The 24,527-nt window shown below is 35.5% G+C and overlaps 2 protein-coding genes and 1 long non-coding RNA gene across 4 annotated transcripts; 1 reads left to right on the top strand and 2 right to left on the bottom strand.

The window, feature by feature from the left end:
• The first annotated feature begins 2,549 nt into the window (after positions 1-2,549).
• Positions 2,550-7,196, top strand: LOC140834527 (glucomannan 4-beta-mannosyltransferase 2). Its single transcript, XM_073199477.1, has 9 exons — positions 2,550-3,277; positions 3,407-3,505; positions 3,804-4,056; positions 5,391-5,501; positions 5,661-5,797; positions 5,910-6,023; positions 6,122-6,321; positions 6,426-6,629; positions 6,733-7,196. Exons 1-9 carry the CDS (start codon positions 2,948-2,950, stop codon positions 6,893-6,895), a joined length of 1,611 nt encoding a protein of 536 aa, XP_073055578.1. The 5' UTR covers positions 2,550-2,947; the 3' UTR covers positions 6,896-7,196.
• Positions 7,197-10,623: 3,427 nt separating this feature from the next.
• On the bottom strand, positions 10,624-13,271 carry LOC140813134 (histone deacetylase HDT2-like). Of its 2 annotated transcripts, none has more exons than XM_073171586.1 (8): positions 13,126-13,271; positions 12,435-12,505; positions 12,139-12,355; positions 11,841-11,897; positions 11,542-11,723; positions 11,373-11,426; positions 11,213-11,306; positions 10,624-11,028 (listed from the first exon to the last, which is right to left on the bottom strand). In XM_073171586.1, the coding sequence occupies exons 1-8, from the start codon at positions 13,136-13,138 to the stop codon at positions 10,961-10,963; spliced, it is 756 nt and encodes a 251-aa protein (XP_073027687.1). In that variant the 5' UTR covers positions 13,139-13,271; the 3' UTR covers positions 10,624-10,960. The 2 variants fall into 2 exon arrangements, with proteins under 2 accessions (XP_073027687.1, XP_073027694.1); XM_073171593.1 differs by having other exon boundaries at positions 11,213-11,303.
• A 7,485-nt stretch (positions 13,272-20,756) lies between these two features.
• On the bottom strand, positions 20,757-22,239 carry LOC140834523 (uncharacterized). Its single transcript, XR_012118732.1, has 2 exons — positions 21,425-22,239; positions 20,757-21,217 (listed from the first exon to the last, which is right to left on the bottom strand). It is a non-coding gene; the product is annotated as an uncharacterized lncRNA (long non-coding RNA).
• Positions 22,240-24,527: the final 2,288 nt, after the last annotated feature.

Here is a 24,527-nt window from a genome sequence, read left to right as displayed (position 1 = left end):
TATCTGTCTCACAAAATAAGACTCGTAAAACCGTCCATAAATTTTTGTCATAATTTTTTAGCACGCCCTATCTATCCAAGTAGTATATATTGTAGCGCTAATTGATATGGATAGAAACTTTCGCTTTTTCAAAATTCCAACACATGGGCCTAATTTTCGATTACAAAACCTAGGTCTTTTTTTACTTTCAAATCTAGAATTTTTTTACTTTATTAATTCTTTAATAAATTCCACTATAAGTTACTTTTAAATTAAAAAAAAATAGCAACCGAGTAACTTGGAATTTCTATAATGGATGAATAATTTAAATTTCAATTTGTTTTCCTACAAATTTAGAAGGACAAGTAGTCATTTATTAGAATTTAAATTTGTTAGTCGAAAGTGAATATTTTAACATTTTATTAACCACGGATGCATTGTATGCAGGATACCTTGTACAGCTGTTTGTGTGTGTGTTAATAATCGATAAATTGTGTCTCCATCTTTCTTAAATATATATTATTATGTTTGTATTTACTCCATATATTTCCACGTCAAACAGCCCAAATTCTTAAAGTAGTAATATTTTGTGATATAGTCTCACAAATCTTTATATGTGAGACGGGTCAATCCTATATATATTCACAATAAAAAATAATACTCTTAACATAAAAAGTAAAAGTGAATCTCATGAGACCGTCTCACGGATCTTTATCTGTGAGACGGTCAACCCTACCGATATTCACAATAAAAAGTAATACTCTTAGTATAAAAAGTAATATTTTTTCATGGATGACCCAAATAAGAGATCCGTATCACAAATACAACCTGTGAGACCGTCTCACACAAGTTTTTGTCAAAAAGTAATACAATTTCATTGATGACCCAAATAAGATATTTGTCTCACAAAATACGACTCATGATATCATTTCACACAAGTTTTTGTCTTCCCAAGAGTAAGTCTCTTGTGAGACGGTCTCACGATTCTTTATGTGTGAAACAAGTCAACCCAATCGATATTCACAATAAAAATTAAGATTTTTAGCATAAAAAGTAATACTTTTTAATGGATGATCCAAATAAAATATTCGTCTCACAGAATACTACTCATGAGACCGTCTCACACAAATTTTTGCTTTGTCAAAGACCTTGTTTGGGGCATATATACACATAAACATCAGGCAAAAATAATAATTTCCTTGAGAATAGCCATGACTTGTTCAAGATAAAATGGCCTAATTCTTTACCACGTTAAAAGCATTAAGCAACCAAGGTATTTTTAATATTTTCCACCGGAAATTATTCCGGAGTTCCCATAACTTAGACAACAATAATACGAAATGTGTGTGTGTGTGTATATATATATATATATATATATATATATATATATATTAGAAGACTACGGAGATGACCCACGAAAGAGACATTTTAAAGGTTTATTGCATGCCAATAGCAAATCTCGCAATTTCTTGCGCGCATTTTAGCCTATTTACTTTTGACTGAACGAGGGAAACAAAATAAAAGAATTGCAACTCGAGCATGATACATTGACCTGCTTTTTGGACTACGTGTTGTTCACCAAAACCAACTCCCTGCGAATAATTAAGTTGTTTGAGAAGAGTATGACTCATGTGGTGCGATTTCGGATTGATACGATTAATATCTATAGTTAATTGTAATATTTTTTAGATCGAAAATAATATTTGATCATATATCATATTGAATAAAAAATATGTCTCATAAAATTATCCCGAGAATAACACATATTTAACAAAGGTGAGTATTTGGATATTGTCGGCACTTTCTCTCAATCATCATCATTTGGGTTTTTGCGTTGCAGACCATCAATAATTGTTTTATCGAAATTTGGATCCCGTTTCCAAAGAAAGAAAAACCCGGATCCGGAATCATGTCCCGGAGTAACGGCAGGTATGACCCACTTCTGTTTTTTTTTTCTTTATTATTATTTTACGTGTACAAGATAGTTTCTTGGCATTAATATCATTAAAGGTCCAGCTGAACATAATTCATAGAATATTACAACCTAAATAAAATTCCAATCGTTCTACGAAAGTACAGGGAGTGCTTGTAAGAAAATTCTCTAGAGTTATCGACATGTCTCTGGGAGTTAATATGAGTGAAGTGATTGATAAATTAAGGGGTGTTTTATTTATAAAATTTTAATTTTTATTGTTTTATAATAGTAATTATCTTTAAAAAAATTACATCTCACGAGATAATTTTGTAAAACGGATCTTTTATCTAATTCGATTTATGAGAAAATATTATTTTTATGAAACAAACCGACTCGTCTTTTTTCCGTGTGACTATACCAAATTTCAAATCAGAATTCAATACTTCCAAGTAAGAATTAGCATTAGACCGTTGCTCAAAATTTAAATAATGAATAAGAAAGACAATAAAAGAAAAGAAAGAGTAAAAATTTATGCCACTAACTTCTCAATTTTATTTTTTTTTAATGTTTTTACTAAAAAAAGACTTACGGAATTAGCAACAGTAAGTCTAAATCAAACAGAATAATGACTATAAAAAAAAGCCTCTTCGTCTCTCACACACTTGCTCCCCCATTACTCACTTGCTCCACTCTCCTCAACTCCTCCCCTTCTCTTCCATTCCCTTCCCGCTACTGCTCACACGATGCTACAGTGAAATAAGCAATTCATTGGCTCGAAACTAAGAGCAGAAACATCTGAATGCAAGAGAAGAGGTGTGCGACTCTTTTAACCAGCCTCAGTTCTTGAAAATCTTGAGCCGATTTGTGTAGCCAAGTTCCGTTTTTCCGTTGTTTTCGAATCTATTTCTGGGCTTGAATACGGGCGCAAGAAGTCAGCAGATCTATAGGTTTATTCAGATATAGCATAAAGCACAGTGAGATTGAAAAACAGAGCATCCCCGTCTTTTTCTCTTCTACATTCCCCTGTTTCTTGATTTTTGAAAACTACGAAAAATGGCTGAAGTCTCCGAGAACGGTTTTATACCAGAATCATTACCGGGATACACGGCAGACATGGCGGGTCAGATTGGTCTTTTATGGGAGCTGATCAAAGCGCCATTGATTGTTCCCTTGCTGAGAATCTCTGTGTACATCTGTCTGGCAATGTCAATCATGGTTTTCATGGAGAGGCTTTATATGGGAGTCGTTATCATTCTCGTGAAGCTTTTCTGGAAAAAGCCTGAGAAAAGATACAAATGGGAGCCGATGAAAGATGATTTGGAGATGGGAAATGGCGCTTTCCCTATGGTTCTTGTTCAGATCCCTATGTTCAACGAGAAAGAGGCGAGTCTCTGGTTTCTTGACTCTGTACTTTCTTCACACACACACACACACACACACACAGAGATGGAGATGCTTGGAGAGAGAAAGAAGGTGACATTTGTTTGTTTTCTTGTGGCTGTTCTGTTGCAGGTTTACAAGATCTCCATTGGAGCGGCGTGTAATCTTTCATGGCCTACTGATAGGCTGGTGATTCAAGTTCTGGATGATTCCACTGATCTTGTCATCAAGGTACGATGCATGATTCCATTTCGCACTTAATTCTCCGTTTTCCACAGAAGGGCTATTCCATTGTTGTGTACGGTGGTGCAGTCGTAGAGTCATAGAATCTATACGTTTACATGTAATGATGGAAGTTTACATTTTTCAGAAATTATTATGTATATATCTGCATTTTCATGATTTGGGTGTCGAAATTGAAATGCTAGCTATTGATTAGATGATTAGTTGTCATCATTTGATCCGTTAAACATAAAAGCACAGCCGTTATGTAGTACAAAGGTTTTAAACTGAATTAAACGCTGTGTAGGATATGGTAGAGAAAGAATGCATAAGGTGGGCAAGTAAAGGCATTAATATCAGATACCAAATTAGAGAGACTAGGGGAGGTTACAAAGCCGGAGCACTTAAAGAAGGCTTGAAACACGATTACGTCAAAGAATGCGACTTTGTCGTTATTTTCGACGCCGATTTCCGACCCGAGCCCGACTTTCTCCGGCGGTCTGTTCCTTTCCTGATTCACAACCCCGATATCGCCCTTGTGCAAGGCCGTTGGAGGTTCGGTAAGAGTCGAATATCTGTGACTATTGCTCTTAAGTTTTAATTTTTTGCGCATGAAAAATATTTAATATAAACTTTATAATATTATTGTTGTTGTTTTAGATTGGTAAATATTTTATTTTTCACTAAAATGTGACATTGGAGATGCGCTTTTCCCCTCATTTTTCTAACATGCAAGAGTGTCGGTGATGGAAACATGCATGGATATTGTGTCGGTGGACTTAAACATGCATGCCTTTGTTTATTAGTTCAACTAAAATGTGACATTGGAGAATTGAACTTGTTTAGAATTTAACTCTTAATATCAGTTAGATTCATGATTTATTATTGAAATTCATTCGTGTTTAGAAATTTTGAACTAGCATAGACCGCCAAATTATTATTTATTACTAAAATTAAAAGCTGGAAAAGACAAAAATCTAATAAACTATCTGTTTAGAATTTTATTTTTTGTCGTGGGTTGCTTTGTTAATGATATTTGCCCGATACCTAACCAGCAAGTGGGATCTATTTAGGCCCTCTTATCTTGACTGACGGAGTGGGGCCGTTAACGCCCTGAATCATCTGACACACTTGGTTTGTCTAGGTAAAGTCGACGCTGGGTGTGGGGGCAGTGCCCCACACCATATCAAGGGTCCAAAATTCACTTCATGGAGAGGGGGGAAAATAAAAAATAAAAAAAAATGGGCCAGAATTTTTTCTGGCCCTTGGATCTACCCCTGCAGGCAGTGCTACCCCTGCAGGCAGTGCCTGCAGGGGTAGGGTCGAATTTTCCGTTTGTCTACTTGGCGCCCCACATCACGGCGTCAGGACCCAACTCTTTTCAAATTGGCGGATTTATATTGTTTTATTTATTTATTTTCCAATATGAACTAATAAGTTAAAGTCAATAGGGAAGAAATTTTCTGTGTCAATGATTTCTTGACCTAGTGATAAGCGACTCCATTGAAGGGATTCTAGTCTTTCCTTGTTGATCACAAGAGTGAGGTAACAAGATATAGACAATCTACATAGTGTGTGTGTGTGTGTGTGTTCTTATAATTTAAATGGCTATTATTGGTGAATAAAAAGTTAAAGCTGGTGAAAAGGGTCAACCACGAAGGTGGAGTGCAGGGTTGTAATTCATCGCCACCTATTTCGGAAAATGTTGAGTGCCGACAAGATTTTGTATCGCATCTTGGATATTTTTTGAACTGTGGAGTCACGTGCTGTCAGAAAACTCTCTTGCTCATGTTTGGAACATTGGTCGACACGTATTTTTTTTTGGAAAAATTGGACTGTGAAATGTATGTTTCTTCTATATTGGAAAATCAAATGTTCCTATAAAATTTTGCAGTGAATGCGGACGAATGCTTGTTGACAAGAATGCAAGAGATGTCATTGGACTACCATTTTACAGTTGAGCAAGAAGTGGGATCTTCCACTCATGCCTTCTTTGGCTTTAATGGTAACAATAATACAAGCATGCTTAATATAATGATGATTAATTCAACAATGAATTTAATTAGCCTTTACTCCATTAAAGTTGTTTCACAAAAACTTGATTGATTTACGAACATAATAACGGCGTGATAATTTATAATTCTGGACGATCCGATCCTTATAGGAACTGGAGGAATATGGAGGATTGCGGCGATAAATGAGGCAGGAGGGTGGAAAGATAGAACCACGGTGGAAGACATGGATCTTGCTATTCGAGCTGGTCTCAAGGGTTGGAAATTTGTCTACTTGGGAGACCTCCAGGTATCTTCATAACAAACCGATTTCATATTTGTTCTTGTTTGTCAAACTGTAATTATATTTTTATCATTTTATCAAAGGTTTTGTTTTTGGCTTGTGTGTATAATTATGATAGGTTAAAAGTGAGCTTCCGAGTACTTTTAAAGCCTTCCGATTCCAGCAGCACAGATGGTCTTGCGGTCCAGCAAATTTATTCAGAAAAATGGTGCTAGATATTGTGTTGAACAGGGTAATTTGTTTTGCAATAATCTGTAATTAAATTCACATTTTTAACGAAATATTACTGGACAGGAACTTACCCTTTTGTTTTGTGCTAATCTTTTGCAGAAAGTTTCGTTGTACAAGAAGTTTTATGTGATCTATAGCTTCTTCTTCGTCCGAAAGATCGTCGCCCACTTCTTCACGTTCTTCTTTTATTGCGTGGTTTTACCATTGTCAATTCTAGTCCCTGAAGTCGACGTCCCTAAATGGGGAGCCATTTACATTCCATGCATCATAACGGCCCTCAACTCAGTCGGAACTCCAAGGTATATAAATCTGTATGTACATCGACTCCGCAAGAAATTGTGAAGTTGGTTAAGAATTTTGGACACGATGGTTTTTTATGCTCACAGACATGGGTGATTTTCAGGTCATTCCATTTGCTGTTCTATTGGGTTCTTTTTGAGAATGTGATGTCGTTTCACCGGACCAAGGCCACATTCATCGGGTTATTGGAGGCAAAGCGAGTTAACGAATGGGTAGTCACTGAAAAACTTGGTGATGCGCTTAAGAACAAATCCAATAGTAAAACAGCTGCACCAAAGAAACAGCTGTTTAAATTTCTCGGAGATCGGTAAAATATCTCGAAACTTCAGATCAGATTGTTGTCACTCTTGTGCCTCTACTCCCCTGCTGATCGAATCCCACTTTCTTAAATAAGTTTGTCTCTTCTACAGAATACAGCTGCACGAACTGGGATTCGCCGGGTTTCTTTTCGTCTGTGGGTGCTACGACTTCTTGTATGGAAAGAACTGCTATTTCATATACTTATTCCTTCAAGTCATCACTTTTACCATTGCAGGATTCGGGTACATTGGCACCATAGTCCCAAGTTCTTGATAGCAGAGTTCTGTCTTCTCAACTCAGCTTTTTACTGTATCTCTCAATTCTACACAAAATATGTATACAAAATTATGCTTTTCTTGGACCAAAAGCCGACCCCGGTCCTACATCCTTTAGGACAAGAACATAAAATATTTATTTAGTGTAATAGAAAATGCAAGCTTCTCATTTCAGTCAGATGTCTATTGCTGCTCGTGGCCAAAAAAATGGCAGAAGATGCAGCAAGTTACGCGTTCAAGAAAGATTGAAGGAGCATAAAGATCATATAAATAGTGCTTAAATATAAATGTAAGATATTTTCTTTTTCTTTTCAGATTATAGAGGTTGTAGTTTTTGTGTGAAATCTTGTTTCAGTTTTTTTGCCAACGTATTGCACAACCGAAATCATTTATTTATGTGACTTAGTATCCAACAAAGAACAAAAACAAACCAAATTAATCCAAGAGGAAGAATGGAATCATTAGAATTTAGAACCAAGAAAGAGTGTCGGCGTGTTGATTTAGCAGAAATTGGTGCGACAATTATTTCTTGTCTACTCTACTCATAAATAATTTCTGAGCGTACTCGAAATTTACGAGAAAATAACGTGACACGGGGAAGGAAGTGGTCCAAGCCAAATTTATGGAGCTTTTGGACACAGAATTTCGTTAGCTCAATTGTCACCGCAGCCCACAGCTATGTGCTGTCTCGGAGTTTATTTGAATTGAAAACTTGTCCCTCCTACTCTTCCATTATTGCAATTATTATTATTTAAAGCGCAATATTATTTAGTATAGTTTTATTATGAAAATATTCGAATGAATAATAATATTATTAATATATATACAATCCACTAATCACATCAAATTGTTTGGGAACATCGAAACCCCCAAAAGTACGCAAAAGAAGATAACAAATTTCGTACATACCAAAAGTGCGCAAAAGAAGATTACCAAATATAAGCGTTACAAAATCCATAGTCGCATAATAGTGTGGAAAGTAAAGCAATGCAGTGCGTGACAAATATGGCCCGAAGGCATACATCGTCTGCATAAATGAGAAAATAGCATAAGTAAAGGAGCATAGTCTAAGAATCAGAAGAGAGACTCGCTAAGAAATCATCGATGTCGATGAAGTCAGTGGAAACGCCGGGCGGAGGGTAACCGTGAGCCTTGAAGAGGTCAACAGCACCATCGAAACCCATCTCCAAGTAATGGTAAGCTTTAGGACCACAAATCTCATAGAATTCTTCAAACTTGAGGAATTCTTCCTTGAATGAGGAGGCTTCTCAAGCATGTTGCAACTTGGCGTCTTTAAGATCCCTGCGGACTTGTACCGCTTCAGCTTGGGAATTCTTTAACTCTTCCTTCAGCTTCCGAATCTCTTTTGCTTGATCTTGTGTCAGTCGCTAAAGCTCCTGCTTCTCCTTCAGAAGCTCGCCACATTGAGATTTGGACTCCGAAAGCTCCTTGGCATGTGTCGCTTTCGCCTTGTCTATGGTCACCTGGAGTTGGTCGCGAAGAACCTTACCTTCGCGTAAATCGTGACAGGCACTTGACCTGATAAGGTCGGCGCCCTCAACCAACTCTCCGAGATACATGATGCCCTGAATCAAGAAGAAAAAAGTAAGAGAACAAGAGAAATATCAATCATATATTGAATATCAAGTTAAAGTTGAAAGGAGAGATATACCTCAGTAAGACTGCTGCATGTCCGGCGAGATAAATCATACCATCCCAAAGAACCCAATGGGCAGAAGGAGCGAGGTGCGAGAAGGGAGGCGTAGTACAAGCGCTGGAGAGGGTCGACGGGGGCAGGCGAGGGCGAGGGCTGTCTAGGGGGCTGGCGGCGAGGCTAGGGCAGGCAAAGGTGCATCGCTGTGAGCGAGATTGGCGAGGGCTTTCGAGGGGGTGAAGGCGAGACTGGCGTCGAGGAGATGGCGCGGCTGCATGCGGGCGGGGCTGCGTGCGTTGGCGAGGGAGATGAGCGAGGTTAGCGAGGGCAAGGCTGATAGGCGAGGGGCGAGTGGGCGTGAGGGCAAGGTGAAGACGTGGCTGGCGAGAAGGGGCGAGGCTGGGCGTTGGCGAGGGAGATGAGCGAAGTTGGCGAGTGGGCACATCAGGCGAGGAGGGGGGTTGAGGCGAGTGGGTGTGTGGATCAGGCTGTTCACGAGGAGGCCAGCTGGTGTGCAAGGCGAGGGCGAGGGGCGAGCCGACGTGCGGGCGAGGCGATGTGTGGGCGAGGGCGAGGAACTGTGCGAGAGAAGTGATAATGAAGTAAGGAGGGGGCATCTATTTATAGGGGAAGCCCATAACCAAATTTTTCCATTTAGAAAGGGATTGCGATTTGAGATGTTTCCAAACTTGTGGAGACTAATTCAAGATGTTGAACAACAAAGTTTGATTTTGAGCATCAAAGAAAAAAAAGTACAGCTCGCACCTTATAAACCAAGGACAACACAATTAATCAAACTTTGAACATGCAATTCAGTTTGACTCGAGAGGGGGAGACCGGTGATACCCATGGATGGACCCATCAAAATCAAGCCCAAACTCCAGGCCCATCCCTAACCCAGGTGGAGGGTCCATGAAAGGCCCAAGTATTCTCCTATAAATATCAAATTTGAACATACGATTCATACATTCAATATATTATTTTTCAGCAGCACCCTTAGCTGCTCTCCACTTATATCTTCCGTCTCTGACTTGAGCGTCGGAGGGGCTATACCGAGATACCCACCCGGCCCCCTTCTAACGGTCTTACTCGTGATTTCAGGCTCAGGACAAATTTGAAACATGCGTCTGGACTAGAGACACTTGCTGGAATCGCACCTTAAATTTTTAGTGAGTATCACCGGTTTTGTTCCTCCCTTGTCGTTATGGTGTCAAATATTTCTTAGCAGACGAAAATAATGGAGGCTAATGCTACTTCTGATGCTAATAGTTTTGGTTCTAATTCGGCTATGAGTAGAACTAAAATTATTTGAAAGAACGATAAAAACAGATTACAGAAGTCACCAAATCATTAATTAATTTTAATTGTTTCACAATCATACTACACATTATGGTGATTTCTTATTTTATTCTTTGAGTTGATTCTGATTTTTCAATTTTATTACAAATTTATAAAACAAGAATAATTTAATTTATATTAATCGGATATTGTAAATTATATCATTTAAGATGCTTGTATAAATTTGGAATCAAAGAATTTAGACCAAACCGTAAATAATCAATTTTTGATAGTATTTTGAGAAGCAATTCTCAGGCAATAAATAATCTATATTTAGGGGAATAAAAACAGGACTGGCACCGTATCCATGAAGAGCACTTAAGAAATTGTTCTAAATTTCTATTCGGAAAAAAAGTTGGCATAAAAAGGTGGCTGATTCCACTTAACCGCAACCCACCCAATCCACCTATTTTATGTGACTGAACAAGTCGACCAGACAGGTCCAACTCATTTCCACCGCTGTAATTCCATGGGAAGATTGCATGCAAACTCATTAATTTGTTAGGAGGTATAATGTTTTCATAAAGACCGATTTTCTTTGTCTATGTGCTCGAATGATGATATACACGCCTCCAAGCACCTAAATACAGGTTTTTGACTTTTAAGGAATCTAGAAATTTAACTCGTTTCCGCATTCCATGGCTACCTCTCCAGAAATATTCCATGGCTACCTTTCGAGAAATGTATTGCCTTGAATGAAAATAAACAAGTAAGAGAATCCATAAGTAAACACGAAATAGTAATCCATGGTGGATTTTCCCAAAAATGCAACAAGGTAAAGAATAATCTTGATTCCTGTTTACAAATCCACCATGTTGTAGCTAACAAACACTAAAAATATTAAGAAAATTTATACCAATACATAAATGAGCCATATTTCTTGTAGTATATGCCAGATCAAAAAATATCAACAATCTGCAGTGCAACTGCAGAGTGAACAGAAGAGTACTCTTTGAAAGGGAGGAGTAAATACAGAAGTGACGGTATAGGAGAGGAAGATGGCACTATAGCTGATTTTATTTGCGAGACATGCGGCCATTCGACTTCTTGTTCTTTTCATTTGACTTGTTGCTAGCTGGACCTTTTCCAACTTTTTTTTGGAGGAAAAGGAATGGAATTATGGACAGTCTTCTTGTTACCTAAACAAAATACTTACTTAGTACTGCCCTATATCTTTGATAGACACACGGTTGTCTAATTCGTAATAGAGGGCAAGTTTAGGGGCAGGTATATGTTTTGAACTGAATGAAGTTCGAGACATGTTCAAGAACATGCAATGGCACTGTTTTACAGTAAAAACACAAAAAGGGATAAAGATGAAACCTGTATTGTTAGGAATAAAAGTTTTAGCTTTCTTGTTAAAAAGAGGAGCTTCTTGTGGAGAATCGGCTGATCTTTTCTTGGTCTGCTGCTCCTCCTATGTAAAGAGAAATTAGCCAAATTCATATTATACCAATCATGGCAGAGATTCAAGGGCTGGTACCTTTGGCAATTCTTCTTCACTGGAAAAACTCCCATCCATATCATCTTCAGAATCCTGAACACCAACTCACAGAGTAAACAATAGATCGTTAATAGTTTACAATAATACTGTCTTTGAAGGAGAGACTAGGCTAATGTGTGATGTCAAAAAAGCAAATGACAAAGCATACTTCTTCAGAGAGGTCGCCAAAATCCTCCTGTGCTAATTTGCCAAATGCCAACTCATCATCAGAATAAGATTCACTGTCATCCTCATCTTCATCGGAGACCGGTTGCTCTTCTTTCTTGTTTCCTTTGGTGGCGGCAGCAGTTTTAGCATCCTTCACATCCCCAAGCTTTTGCTCGATATTGCCTAAAATTTTGAAAAAAGACAAACAATGAAGTCATCATTCCTAGAATAGTTTATTATAGTAAAATCTGTACAGCCTTTTCTAATGGGGAGGTGTACGGAGTGAGACAGAAAGATCACCATTTTGAAGTGCATCAATTGGTTCATCCTCAAAATCATCTGAGAGATCTTCCTCGTCTAAATACAAAGAAATGATTGCATAATATATAGCTCAAATACAGAAAGGCTCGAGAATACTTTAATTTCTAAATCCCAAAACACTCGTTTATGAATGAAACTAGACAGAAATTGAATAGAGATATGATGAACAGAATTAGGGAAAACAATCAAAGCAAGAAGAGACACCTTAAAACAGCATTTGACTGCTTACACAAAGAATAGCAATAACACATACATTTATGGAACAAAGAATATGCACCTGAAACTGGATCATTGGCGATATAACCCATGAAGTACACGCTACCGTTTTTCCAGTCGTGTGATAGCTCAAATTCTCTCTCAAATACCAAGTCAAACATCAATTGAGTTATTTCTTCTGCCGAAAGAGCTCCCAAAAACAAGTTCTTATCATCAATCTTCAGACGTAGGGGAACATGCTTGGCTCCTTCCACGTCCTTCACCTCCCCCAATGCTGCCTGGAAACATTTGTCAAATTAGTCAACATTCACGAGCTTATATGAAAGGCAACTCTATGTCGAAATAAACAACTCTCACCTGGGAGATATGTATCAATTTGCCAAACTGAGGTTGCACCTTAAGTGGTTCACCGGATTTGACTTCAACTCCTTAGAGTTGCAAGAGGACAACAAATTAAAAAAATCACATTGAAAATAGGAAAAAAGTAACGGACGGATATATTTAAATGATCTAGAATACAATGAATCTGAGGTAAGATATTTGGGAACTTGTGGACAGGTCATTTTCAGAACAGGCCCTCATCAAAACTTCTATACGAAGATTCAACTTCAAAACATAAATCCAGATGATTCAAAAATTCAAAAAAAGAAATACCCAAAAGAAGAGAATTTTGCATAGGCACATAGAAGGAACTTATTTTTATAAAAAAAAACATTAAATCGACAAAACTTATAGCTACTCTTCTGGACCAAAATTGTTTCAACCGCAAAGAGAGCCATCAACTTGACACAGCTGTAATAATTCAAAGCATACCAAAAAGCTCAAAGCAAGTGAATACATACTTATATTCCACACAAAAAAAAAATTTAAATTAAATATCATACAAAAAATAAGAAAAGTAGTTAACCCTAATGTTGTCTTGCAACTCTAATTCGAAAAGCGAAACACAATCAACAAACAATGATTGAACATGAAATTTAACTACCTCAGTAGTGAACACAATACAAGTCAGTGAAAGCTCATTCAAATCAAAGAAATAAGAGCTTACCCCAAAACTCCATTGAAACCAGGCAGAAAACGAGGGAACTTGCGGAGAGGAACGGGAAGGAAAAATTTCAGAGTTTGAAAGAAGCGAAGCAAGGGTTCGCGAGGGTTTTTGTGGGGTTTTTATAACAAACGATGCAAGGGTTACGGCACAACCGTTTTGCCTAAAATAAAATATTTGTATTTGGGCTGCGTTTTTTCTATGGATGGGCTTTTTATTGGGCTTGCTATGAATTCATAAAACCTAAAAAAACGTGGATGAATATATGTATTTCTTTATGGTAACAAAATAGCATATATCAAATGAAGAATCACGTTTTCCCATTTAATCTCATTAATTAAAATCAAAACGAAATGCAAGAAGGATGTTTACAATTTATTCTTGAAGTAAGCCAAGGCGAATGTGAACTATCGATAACACGGAAATAAAAACATAATCCTTATTTGTACAGTTGAAAACAAATCATCTATAAACTCACGACCAGAATTAGAAAATTTAAATTAGTCAAGCAGCCCAAGTAAGAACTCGAATGCTAAATATTAATTTTGTGAGATACGTCTTTTATTTAGGTCATAATGAGCATAGTAATATTTTTTATAACAAAAATATTATTTTTTATTCTAAATATTGAAAGTTTGTTGTTGCAAACTATTAAAAAAAATCTTTATACTCTACACTTGAATTCACGGATGTAATTATATATAATGTTGGATTTTTGACCGATTCTAGAACCGGATCCGAAATCTGAACAGGAACCAGATCCAGATCCAGTTTTGGTTTGAATTTTAAAAAAAATAATTAACAACGAAAAAATACAAAATGACATATCCATTGGCCAAAAAATTAATAAAAAATGAAAAAAAAAATTACAAATCCGTTGGGAACAGATATTTTTTGAAATAATTGCAATTAGGCCCCTAATTTAGGGGCTTAATTGTAAATATTTTTTTCCATCCCTATAAATATTTGTTTGTTTTTTATAATATTTACCCAACAATCACATTCTATATTTCTTTGAAGTCAATCTCGAATTGTTAATATTTTCAACGCAATTGCTATTTATTATTATTCATTATACGTATTTACTAAATATATTTTCAATTGCGTCGTCTTCAAACTGCAATTTTGATTTTGGTGAAGATTTTGCCTATATTCCCAATTTTGAAGACTTCGAACCCCCAGTCACGAGGAAGAACATGTTGCGGAACTTCCCAACGAAGGTGGTGGGAATTTTCGATCATCATCATCCGTCGGAGGAAGCAACAATCTGACGAGCACGCCGACGGGTCGAGCAAAGAAGCAAAGTTTTGGATCACTTTGACATTGAAAAAAAACATGGTACAAACGACTCTTCTGTTGTGTGTAGAATTTGCAAAAGTAGATATTCTTATAAAATATGTGGTGATTCCAGTGGTACCGGCATTTTGAAAAAATATTTAGTCGAGGTACATAAGCCTGACCCTGATACTCTACAACCATTCGGTAGGGAAACTACTCGACAACAAATTAATATTTCATCTGGTAAAGCCTTCACGATTACAAAAGAAATATCTCGCAAAGCTATCGTTAAATTTGTTATGAAATGTTATCAACTTTTTATAATAGCTGAACAAGAAAATTTTGTTGAATTTACTAGTACTATCCAACATGGTTTCATGATATTTCTAGACAAACACTTAAGAATATTGTTTTTGATATGTATAAGGAATATAAATAAATATTAATATCACATCTTTCAAATATTTCTTATAGAGTTAGTTTAACAACTGATATTTGAACTAATCTGAAGTATGAATCTTATCTTGTAGTTACATTTCATTGGATAGATGAACTTTGACTATGTAAAAAAGAATTTTAATGTTAGATTATTTAGAATCAACACACAACTCATGCACTATAGCTAGATATGTATAAAATGTTGTTAAGATTTATGTGATACAAACTAAAATAATGTCAATCATATTCGTTAATGCTAGCGTCAATACTCATGCGATTAAATATCTTAAGGATTCATTAAAACCAATTTTAGATGGCAATTTGCTTCATGTTAGATGTATATGTCATATTATCAACTTATGTGTTAAATGTGCATGTGATGAACAAATGACTATTGTAAAAGAAAAATTCAAAGTATGGGAAAATTATTACGTGAAAGAAGACATGGACGTGATTGAAAAACACTAGTCGAAAAAATGAGATTAAATTTAAAAAATTTCCCCTCCCTGTTGAAACTATATGAATTTTTTATATCATTTGCTTTACACTTTGTTACGTTTTTAGGATTTAGTTACTCTATGGCTTCGTTTGATACGTAGGATGAGATTAATAATTGAAAGATAATACAAGGGATAATAACGTGTAGTATATGGACATTTAGTACTAGTCTTCAAACCGCATTTATGTTTGGTTCTATATATTTTGTCAAGATAAGTAGTAGTATAATAATTAGTTGTCCAATTTTACCCCTACCACAGTCGATATCACGCTTCTATTTTTTTCCCCATTCATAGATCTACCCACTAATCTCTCACTCGACGGTGCGGCTTCTGTTAACTCACACATCTTATCTACTACGGAAGTAGATCCGCCAAAGGAAGTTAAGGTTTCTACGTTTGATGTCCATATTGTCACAGAAGACTTTGAATGCACGCTTGAAGCATGAAATGTTGGATTGAACTAAAAATGTTGGTGACGGAATTCCAGAGTTACAAACGAACTTCCACAAAAAATGAGCGACCAACAAATGCTTTCAATAATGGTCGAAAGCTAATTAATTTGTAACAAAAAAACATATGTGGAAAGCAAAGCAACATTTTCTTTCAACAAAGGTTCGAACAATAACTACTTTGTACGAAGACAAACAGTTGTGCAAAGAAAAAAAAAATTGCCTCAATTTATATTTTACCTGATACTTGTAAAGATTTCAGTGCGAGCTTGCAACGACGAAGTCAACTTACGAACCTCGTCGACCAACGACGGCGGCCAATTGCAACAAAAGAACACAAATGGAGAAAAGATAAATCATGTTTAAAAGTAGGGCGAAGGGTACAAATGGAAATGAAACAACCTGTCTCTTCTACTGTGCAAAATAGGACTGTCAATACCATCTTCAATTTGGGATTCTTCTCTTGCTTTTTCACGTTTCTACAGTGCTCCATTCCCGGGCCCATGGATATTACTGGTGCTCTTAAAAACCAACCAAACGTTTGACTAATATCATAATCCAACGACAATCCATAGTACCAAACGGAGCCTATATATATTACAATAATATTTTGATAGAGTCTTTAATGTTGACTGATGATGAATGGGATATTTTGAGTAAATGTGTATCTTTGTTAGAAATTTTTAAAGAAGCAACCCAAAACATTTTCTGGTATTAACTATCATAATTCAACAATGTTTCTACCTTTAATTTTCAATATGCTATATAGATTTATTAAATTTCGTGGTGATGTTGTTATGCATGACTTTGTTTCAAACATGAAAAAAAATTTAAAATATTGAGAGAAAATCCCAATTGTGCATGTTATAACAACATTATTTGATCCTAGTCAAAGTCAAGGTGAGTTAAACATGTATTTTTAATATTACTCTAAATTTTTGGAGAATAATGTTGAAGATCAAAAGAAGTCAATAACGTGTTTTCTTCAAAATTTGTTTGGCTTGTATGCTAGTGAACAGTGTGAACCAAGTCGACAGCCGGAGGAGACACCGACAGAAAAAGCAAAAGTGGAGCACTATACTTTTATCAAAGTTTAAAACGATAAAAGTTCAAAGGAAAATCAGTGACAACGACAAATTACAACGAGATAAAATTTTTCTAAGCCAATATATTGAGACTACAGAGAATTTTGATGTTCTAGATTAAAGAAAGTAAATTCTCAACTGTATCAAGTGTTAGCGGCAATTGAAGAGATGTCCTAGCCGTTCAAAGTTCAAGTGTTGCTTCTAAACCAACGTTTTCAGTATGTGGAAGAATTATCGGTGAACAAACAACTAATTTAAAGTTAGAAACACTTAGCATGTTATAATATCTACAAGATTGATTTGCAGCAGAAAAAAGAATAGGATTGTGGAGCGCTCGACGAATTTCAAAGCTCAAACTCCGATGAAGATCCAGAGTATTCAAAATATATTTTAATAAATCGTCATAAATTTTAGATTTTCAATTATAAAATAAAAGTTTAAGTTGTTTTGTTATAATTTTTTTTTTATCTAATCACAAGTATTTGCAATCAAAACACTAAATAAAAAAAATGTCCATTAATATTATTAATTTTAATTATATATTAAAATATAATAAATTAGGGTTCGGAACCGATTCGACCCGAACCGATTTATTAAAGACCGAACCGATCTTGGGTTTGGATTGGTTCCAAGGATTTCAAATTGGAATCAGAACCGGTTCCAAACTCAGCAGACCTAAAACTGGTAAGAATCGATCCGAAAACGGTTTGACGGAACCAATAAGTTGCCTAGTGTGTGTTAATGTGCTTTCTTTATGTGAATGGAAATCAAGGGATGTTGGGTTTGTCCTACATCGGAAAATAATGTGATATAGATGAGCTTATTGAAAGGAGATCGGTTACGGTGACCGGAAGCGCAACGGAAGTTTTAAAAAATCAAATTTTGAGCAAAAAATTTCGGCCACCCCTAACTTTGTGCAACAAATACAATAAACACAACTATGTCATACATAGGGTGTAAGAAAATCGTTACCTATCAATCTCAAGAGATTGATGATGGCACCAACCAAGTTGTAAACAACTTGGCTCTTGAAAAGGATGACAATCTACAAGCCTCCTCCTCCAAGTCCTTGAATCTTTCCTTCAAATTAGGCCCACCACCAACTAGGTAGATCCCCTCAAATTTTGCACTAGAAAAATATGAGGATTTTTCAAATAGAAGTGTGTGTATTCTTCAACAATTGAAAAACACAAAAATGGAGAGAAAACTTGGAGAGAAAGGATGAGAAATTTCGGCCATAGCATAGAGAATGAGGGGGAATGGAGACTTGTCTTAGTTGTGGGAAAAGTTGAGGCATAAAGTTGCATGCCATGCCTTGAAAACTCAAAAAGTAGTCTCTCAACCTTTCACCTCCCATGCATGCATATTATATGGTTTTTTAACAAATTAAAAACCATGGACTAAATTTAATTATCTCAAACATATTTGAGACTAATTAAACATTACTTGAATTTACCCAAGTCTCACTAGTTAAATAATTAATTTAAATTGAGCTCTACAAGACTCAATATAATTTAATTAATTCAACACTTGAATTAATTTAATTATTTGGACTCTACTAGGTCCACTAGTGTTTAATTAATTCAACACTTGAATTAATTTAATTTAGTCCATAATAATGTTTATGAAAATCACAATTTTCAAATACATTATTCACTTGACCAAATTTTAATTTAGGAACACTTCCATAAATTAAAATTTACATTTCTCTCATAGAAGTCATACTTCTATTTTTCTTTACACTTATAAACTCATTTATAAGTCGTTCAACACATTGAACTAGTTTCTCCTTTATAAAAGTCATACTTCTAATTTTCCTTACGCTTATAAACTCCTTTATAAGCCGTTCAACACATTGAACTATTTTACTTCTCAACGGGATCTAGAAAGCTAGTACTTGTGTGGCCCTCAATGGTTCATTGATACAACTAGCCGCGGGTTCACATCTCCATGTGATTCGGACTAAACATGTCCTTATATGAGCATACCCCAATTGCTCCATTCTTACTTATCAACTCCTTGATAATAAGAACGTCAGAACTCAAGTCTGATAGTACCCAACCAATCATGTTAAACGCCTAGCAGCATCGCTTACATGATTCCCTAGGTATCAAATGATAGTGCCTGCAAGAACCATTCAATTATGGTTAGCGTACAGTACGGTCCTTTCAACTCATATATCCCGATCGATTCGACAACCATTGGTATATCGAGAGTTGTCAATGAATCGATACTATGTGTCATGTCGTAGTTGCATCAATGGTGTAATCTATGAAACACCTTTCATAATTACAACCATACTCTGGCCATAGATTTCAACCTACATACACATGAAAACACATAGGATATCCATACCCGTAGGTAAGCAGTGAATCCCCGACTACAATGCATCGACTGCTATGTGTTTCGACAGAACACCCAACCTTGCCACCTGATGACCCCATGAGAGTCGGTAAACAAGTCAAAGTGTAATTCTAGCACATAGAGTCTCAATGTTGTCCCGGGTCATAAGGACTAATGTTGTACAACCATAAACCAGGACTTTTCCACTCGATAAGTGAGAACCACTTGGAAAGTCTTTTTATGGAGGGTTGTTCAGTGCACTCTACAAGGAGCACCTATCTGCATGTTCGGACATCACAATGTCCCCTACCAATGAAACATGGTACTCACATCGCAGATACTAATCTCTAACTCGAGCGGCCTATATCCTTCTTAGTGGCGGCTGAATCGACTAGGAACCGTTTAGAATATACAGTATTACAAATATGAGTTTCATGATACTCATCATATGAGCATCTCATATTCTTTCTACCATTTGTATATTCAAGGGCTTTATCTATGCAACTAGCATGGGTATACAGATAAAGATGTGTCAAAACAATAATATCAAATATTACTAAAATAAAGATTGCTTATACATAGAGTTTCATTGTGAACACTCGGCCAACACTTGGCTCGACGGGCACCTACTCTAACACTTATATCGTGTTACACTTTGTGGAAGTGTAAGAATTTTTGGTCAATATGTCATCTCTCGCACATGTCGGCGCAAGAAAGTGCAAATCATGTGTCTGATTTGAACTGGAAAATGTGCATACGAGCATTACTTGAGTGCGTCGAATGTTGGACCGATCAAGGCAAAAGTCGCTTAGCTAGTCTATGTCACTTTTGGTATTTTTTCTCTCGGAAGAGACCTTTCACATGGTCTAGCTGTTGGTGCTTCGGCTACTCTATTGATGGCAACCTTTGGTGTTTTTGCCCTCTTGATGGCAGCCTTTGGTGTTTCATCAGCATATGTAAATAGGAGATGTGGAAAGGTCACAAAACGCATCGAAAAAATCAGTTTCTCCTACGTTACTGGTACTATTTCGTTCGTTAGTGTAGTGATTTGTGCAATAGGCCTCAGTTTAGTTTAGTTTTTCTTTACACGATACTCATATTATAAACAGTACACTTATTCTGATTATAATTTTGTCTTCAGAGTTTACTTATACGATTTTGTTAGTAACATTTTCGATTTATAGCATTTTCTATTCAATGTAATTCTTGGTTACGGTGCTTTTTAGTGTTGACACGGCTTGAAGGTTGAAGCTGACATTATCAGATTAATTTCAGCAAATTTTGAACGAAAAAGATTTTATAGACACTGCGAGAAATTCTAGATGAAACCATGAGAGAGATGATTTATGGGATAATGGGTAGATTTTGTTGCTCAATTTTAAAATAAGAAGCTAGAGAAGCCACGGTAGTTGTTCATTTTTACTCAAAACCCAATAAACTAAATTTATATAATAAGAGATTTTAGGGTTGAATTGGAAAGACATGTTACAGTTGATTTCGATAGAGACCGGGTTCATTTGATTTTTCTCTTGCGATTAGGATATATAAAAAAAATTATAACATAGAAAGATAAAAAGATACACAAATGCCGACAAAAATTAAAATTCGACACCACACAATGAGAATCTGAGTTATCTTGTGGAGGCAGTCCGTCGGACATCGAAGAGCTGGCACATGACGAGCCGAATAATTTTGCAGACACCCAGACTAAAGGGACTAACTCCTAGAATTTCGATATTTTACAATTCTTTTACTCTGAACTTAGGAATCAAGATTCCTGGAAACAGAGGCAGCCCCGAATTCTGACAGTAATTAAGGATCTCTCAGAGTTAGAAATCCATGAAATTGAGCCAAGGAAACCTCTTCTTGCTACGCTTTTCAGCTTCCTTTGAACATTTCGAATTCGACGTCGTCGCTTCAGCGGCGGAGGACGCCACAGGCTTTTGGCAGAGAAAGAAGTTTCTTGATCCCAGCTCTGATGGCTTAGCGTCACGATCCAAACCTGTTTATATATATATATATATATATATATATATATATATATATATATATATATATATATATATATATATATATATTTCTTGAATTGATTAGTATTTTAATGGCATGTGGAGTTATCTATGGATTACATATGAAGTTACAAGCCGAGATACAATGTATGAAATTCAAAAGAACCGAAAACCGAAATTGAAAAGAACCGAAAACATACTTTCCAAGCTAAACTGGGAGTAATGGAGGTCAAAGCTTGGAGCATCAGTTGAAAGAACAGGGCGGCGTGCTTCCTTGGCGTACTGGCGCAGCGTCGCCGCAATCAAATCCTCCACTGTCGCCTCCGGCGGAATCAACACTTGCACAGGGCCAAGACTCCTCTGTACGGTGACGTTCAGCAGCAACTTGGTCAGCTTCAGCGGCCTCACCAATGCCACCGCTTCATCTGGAGTTTTTTCAATGTTCCTCCTGCCTGCCAGCAAGTCCGGCACCGTCCGCGGCCTCGGAAGGATATCCGCTTCTACCCCATCCCGTCTTCCGTGAAACGACGACGACTTCTCCCACAACCTCCACTTATTGTTCTCATCATGGCCTCCTTTCCGTTGATTGATCCTAGGCGACGGCATATGAAATATATTGCTCTTTGTCTATAAATATTTATATATATTCTGTGTATGCTGTATAAGTACTACAGGTAGCGAACTGCTGGTAGAAAACGGGCTATCTCAGACGGCGGTAGCGGAAGAAGCGGAGGCGGGGGAAGCCAAGTTCTTGAGGATTCCGGGGACCGACGGCGGACATAACCATGCGCCAGAATAGTAATTATTACGGACGAAGCAACAGGTTGAGTGAGGGATTCAACTAATGTTTTGCTCGAGAAGTTAGACAAGTGGTTACGGGGTAGGGGCTATCAATATATAGGAAGAAAATGTGTGGAGTTTTTTATTACCGACGGAGACAAGGAGATGAAAATTTGAAAAGTGCTTGCTTGGTTATTGTGTGATGGGCACTATGCACCTTCCTAATATTTAAAAAAAAAAACTTATTTCTCACTTAGATTAGGGGTGTATTCAACGTGAGAAATTTATTGACTTTTAATGACTTTTGTAGATTTTAAAAATCTAGAGGTATTCAATCAAGACTTTTGCATACTCTATAGAAGTCTTGTGGTATTCAAAATAGACTTTCATGGAGTTTTAAAAAGTCAAGTGGTATTCAACATTGACTTTTATAAACTCTATAAAAGTCTACATGTATTCAAATTTTCCATGGACTTTTAATAACTCCATGGAATTCATAGACATACAAACATTAAAGCCTAAGGTACAACTACAAATTGTTAAAAATTGTATTTGGTTCACCCCAAAGATTTGAATGGATTTTTAAAACTTCTAACTCTCTCTCTGTCACTTCACATCACATATCTTCATATCTTCTCTCCTCTCATCTATTTCTATTACTCTCTCAAATTTTCGAAGTGTATCTCTATATATATTTTCATCTTTCTTTTTCAAATTTTTCATTTTTTGGCTGATTGTTCATTTAATAATTTTTTATTTTAATAACACGGAGAAATTTTGAATTATAAAATTGATTTTGTGATTTTTAATTTATGATTTATACAAATTAATGTAATATTTAATAATAATAAAAGATGATCAAAAAAATGTTTTTTAATTCTTAATAATTGAATAGTTTCGTAACAACAATTATTTTTTAAATTCATTTTCGTATTTTTAATTAATATGTAAGCTATGATATTTTTATACAAAATTATATTCACACAATAATAAATAATATTATTTTTTACATTTATATTATCAATTTAAAAATAAGATTACATGTTAATCAATTGATGTATTTTAAAAAATTTACAAACATGCATATAAACCCACATATATATACATGTAAGGATTAAACGATTTAACTTTTAAATAAGTAAATTTATTTATTAATATAAATATTAAAAATAATTTCAAATTGAATATGTTATATATGTCAATTAATTATTGGTTCAAAGAAATTAATAAAAAATCACATGTTATAGTTAAGTACAAAATTTATAAAATTCTATAAAAAAAAATCTACAAAAATCTATAAAAATCTTGCAAAAAAGTCTACATAAATCCACATAAATATGTTTATAAATCTGTGAGATTCCATAAAAAGCAATAAAAATTTATCAAATCCATAAAAGTCTATCATTTGAAAAAGTCATTAAAAGTCATCAAAACTCTAAATTGAATACGTGCGATAAAGATATTTTCAAAAAAATTTCTATATCTAGAATTGGGGAAGCTCGAACTCGAGTCGATATACGGATAATCCAAGATGAAATCAGTGGAGCTAAGCTCGAGTTCTTGTGAAAAGGAAATTTAGATTAGTGATCTTAGGACATTTTGATTAGTGATTAGGACGATATCTCGAGCTCGAAGTACGTTTAAAACGAGGGTCACCATCATTATACAATTGTGAATCCAAGAAATAAGAAATGTAAACTTATATATTTTTCCTGTTTTTATAGAATTTATATGCCCCTCTGCAAAATAAACCTATTGTCCGTTGCAACATGATAGGAACTTGATTTATAGGGGTAGAGAAGTTTCTTGATATCGCAAAGAATTATAACTATTGCTCGTATTTTTGAATATTTCTTCTTCTTCGGACATGTGAATATTATAATTAAGTCTCGAAATCTATATCTCGTTTCAAAATTGAGATCTTGATATCATACTAATTTCAAGTCATCGATTGAATATTTCATTTTGATTACTTCATAAGTTGCATCGATTATTTTAATATGAAACTCAATGAAATCACTAGTTAATAATTCGATATTGTCCAGAACCCATCGGTTACCTATTCTATATCGTAAAGTTTATGTTTATATGAAGCTAAATATTACAGACGTCAATACGCCAATGAATTGTGTTGATTAAAAAATTATAATAATTCGAACTTAGCAAAAACTTGTGTCAAACGGTCTTACGGATCATATTTATGTATAGATATCTTATTTGGATCATACATGAAAAAATATTACTTTTTATGCTAATAATATTACTTTTTATTGTGAATATGAGTAAGGTTGATCCGTCTCACATATTAAGATTCGTGAGACGATCTCACATGAGACCCACTCTTCGAACTTATCATCCATTATTAATTTTGAAGAGATATTGGAGAAAATCAATTTAAAAGTCTCTTGAATATCAGTAAGAAAATATTATTTTCGAGTTTGTTTCTGATAAAATGGATTGTCAAGAATATTTTGAGACAAAATATATGTTTGGTTTTTTTTTTTTTTTTGAGGAAAAAATAAA

This window comes from Primulina eburnea, chromosome 1 (genome assembly GCF_022965805.1).
Source record: "Primulina eburnea isolate SZY01 chromosome 1, ASM2296580v1, whole genome shotgun sequence".
NCBI classification, from domain to species: domain Eukaryota; kingdom Viridiplantae; phylum Streptophyta; class Magnoliopsida; order Lamiales; family Gesneriaceae; genus Primulina; species Primulina eburnea.
This window is presented reverse-complemented; position numbering and strand designations above follow the sequence as displayed.

Excerpts from the sequence above, each read along its gene's own strand:
- LOC140834527 (XM_073199477.1), top strand. The coding sequence starts at position 2,948 with ATGGCTGAAGTCTCCGAGAACGGTTTTATACCAGAATCATTACCGGGA. Across the intron at positions 5,798-5,909 it reads TCTACTTGGGAGACCTCCAG|GTTAAAAGTGAGCTTCCGAG; the intron begins GTATCTTCATAA and ends TAATTATGATAG. Across the intron at positions 6,322-6,425 it reads AACTCAGTCGGAACTCCAAG|GTCATTCCATTTGCTGTTCT; the intron begins GTATATAAATCT and ends GGTGATTTTCAG.
- LOC140813134 (XM_073171586.1), bottom strand. Across the intron at positions 12,356-12,434 it reads AATTGATACATATCTCCCAG|GCAGCATTGGGGGAGGTGAA; the intron begins GTGAGAGTTGTT and ends AAATGTTTCCAG. Across the intron at positions 11,898-12,138 it reads CGCCAATGATCCAGTTTCAG|ACGAGGAAGATCTCTCAGAT; the intron begins GTGCATATTCTT and ends CTTTGTATTTAG.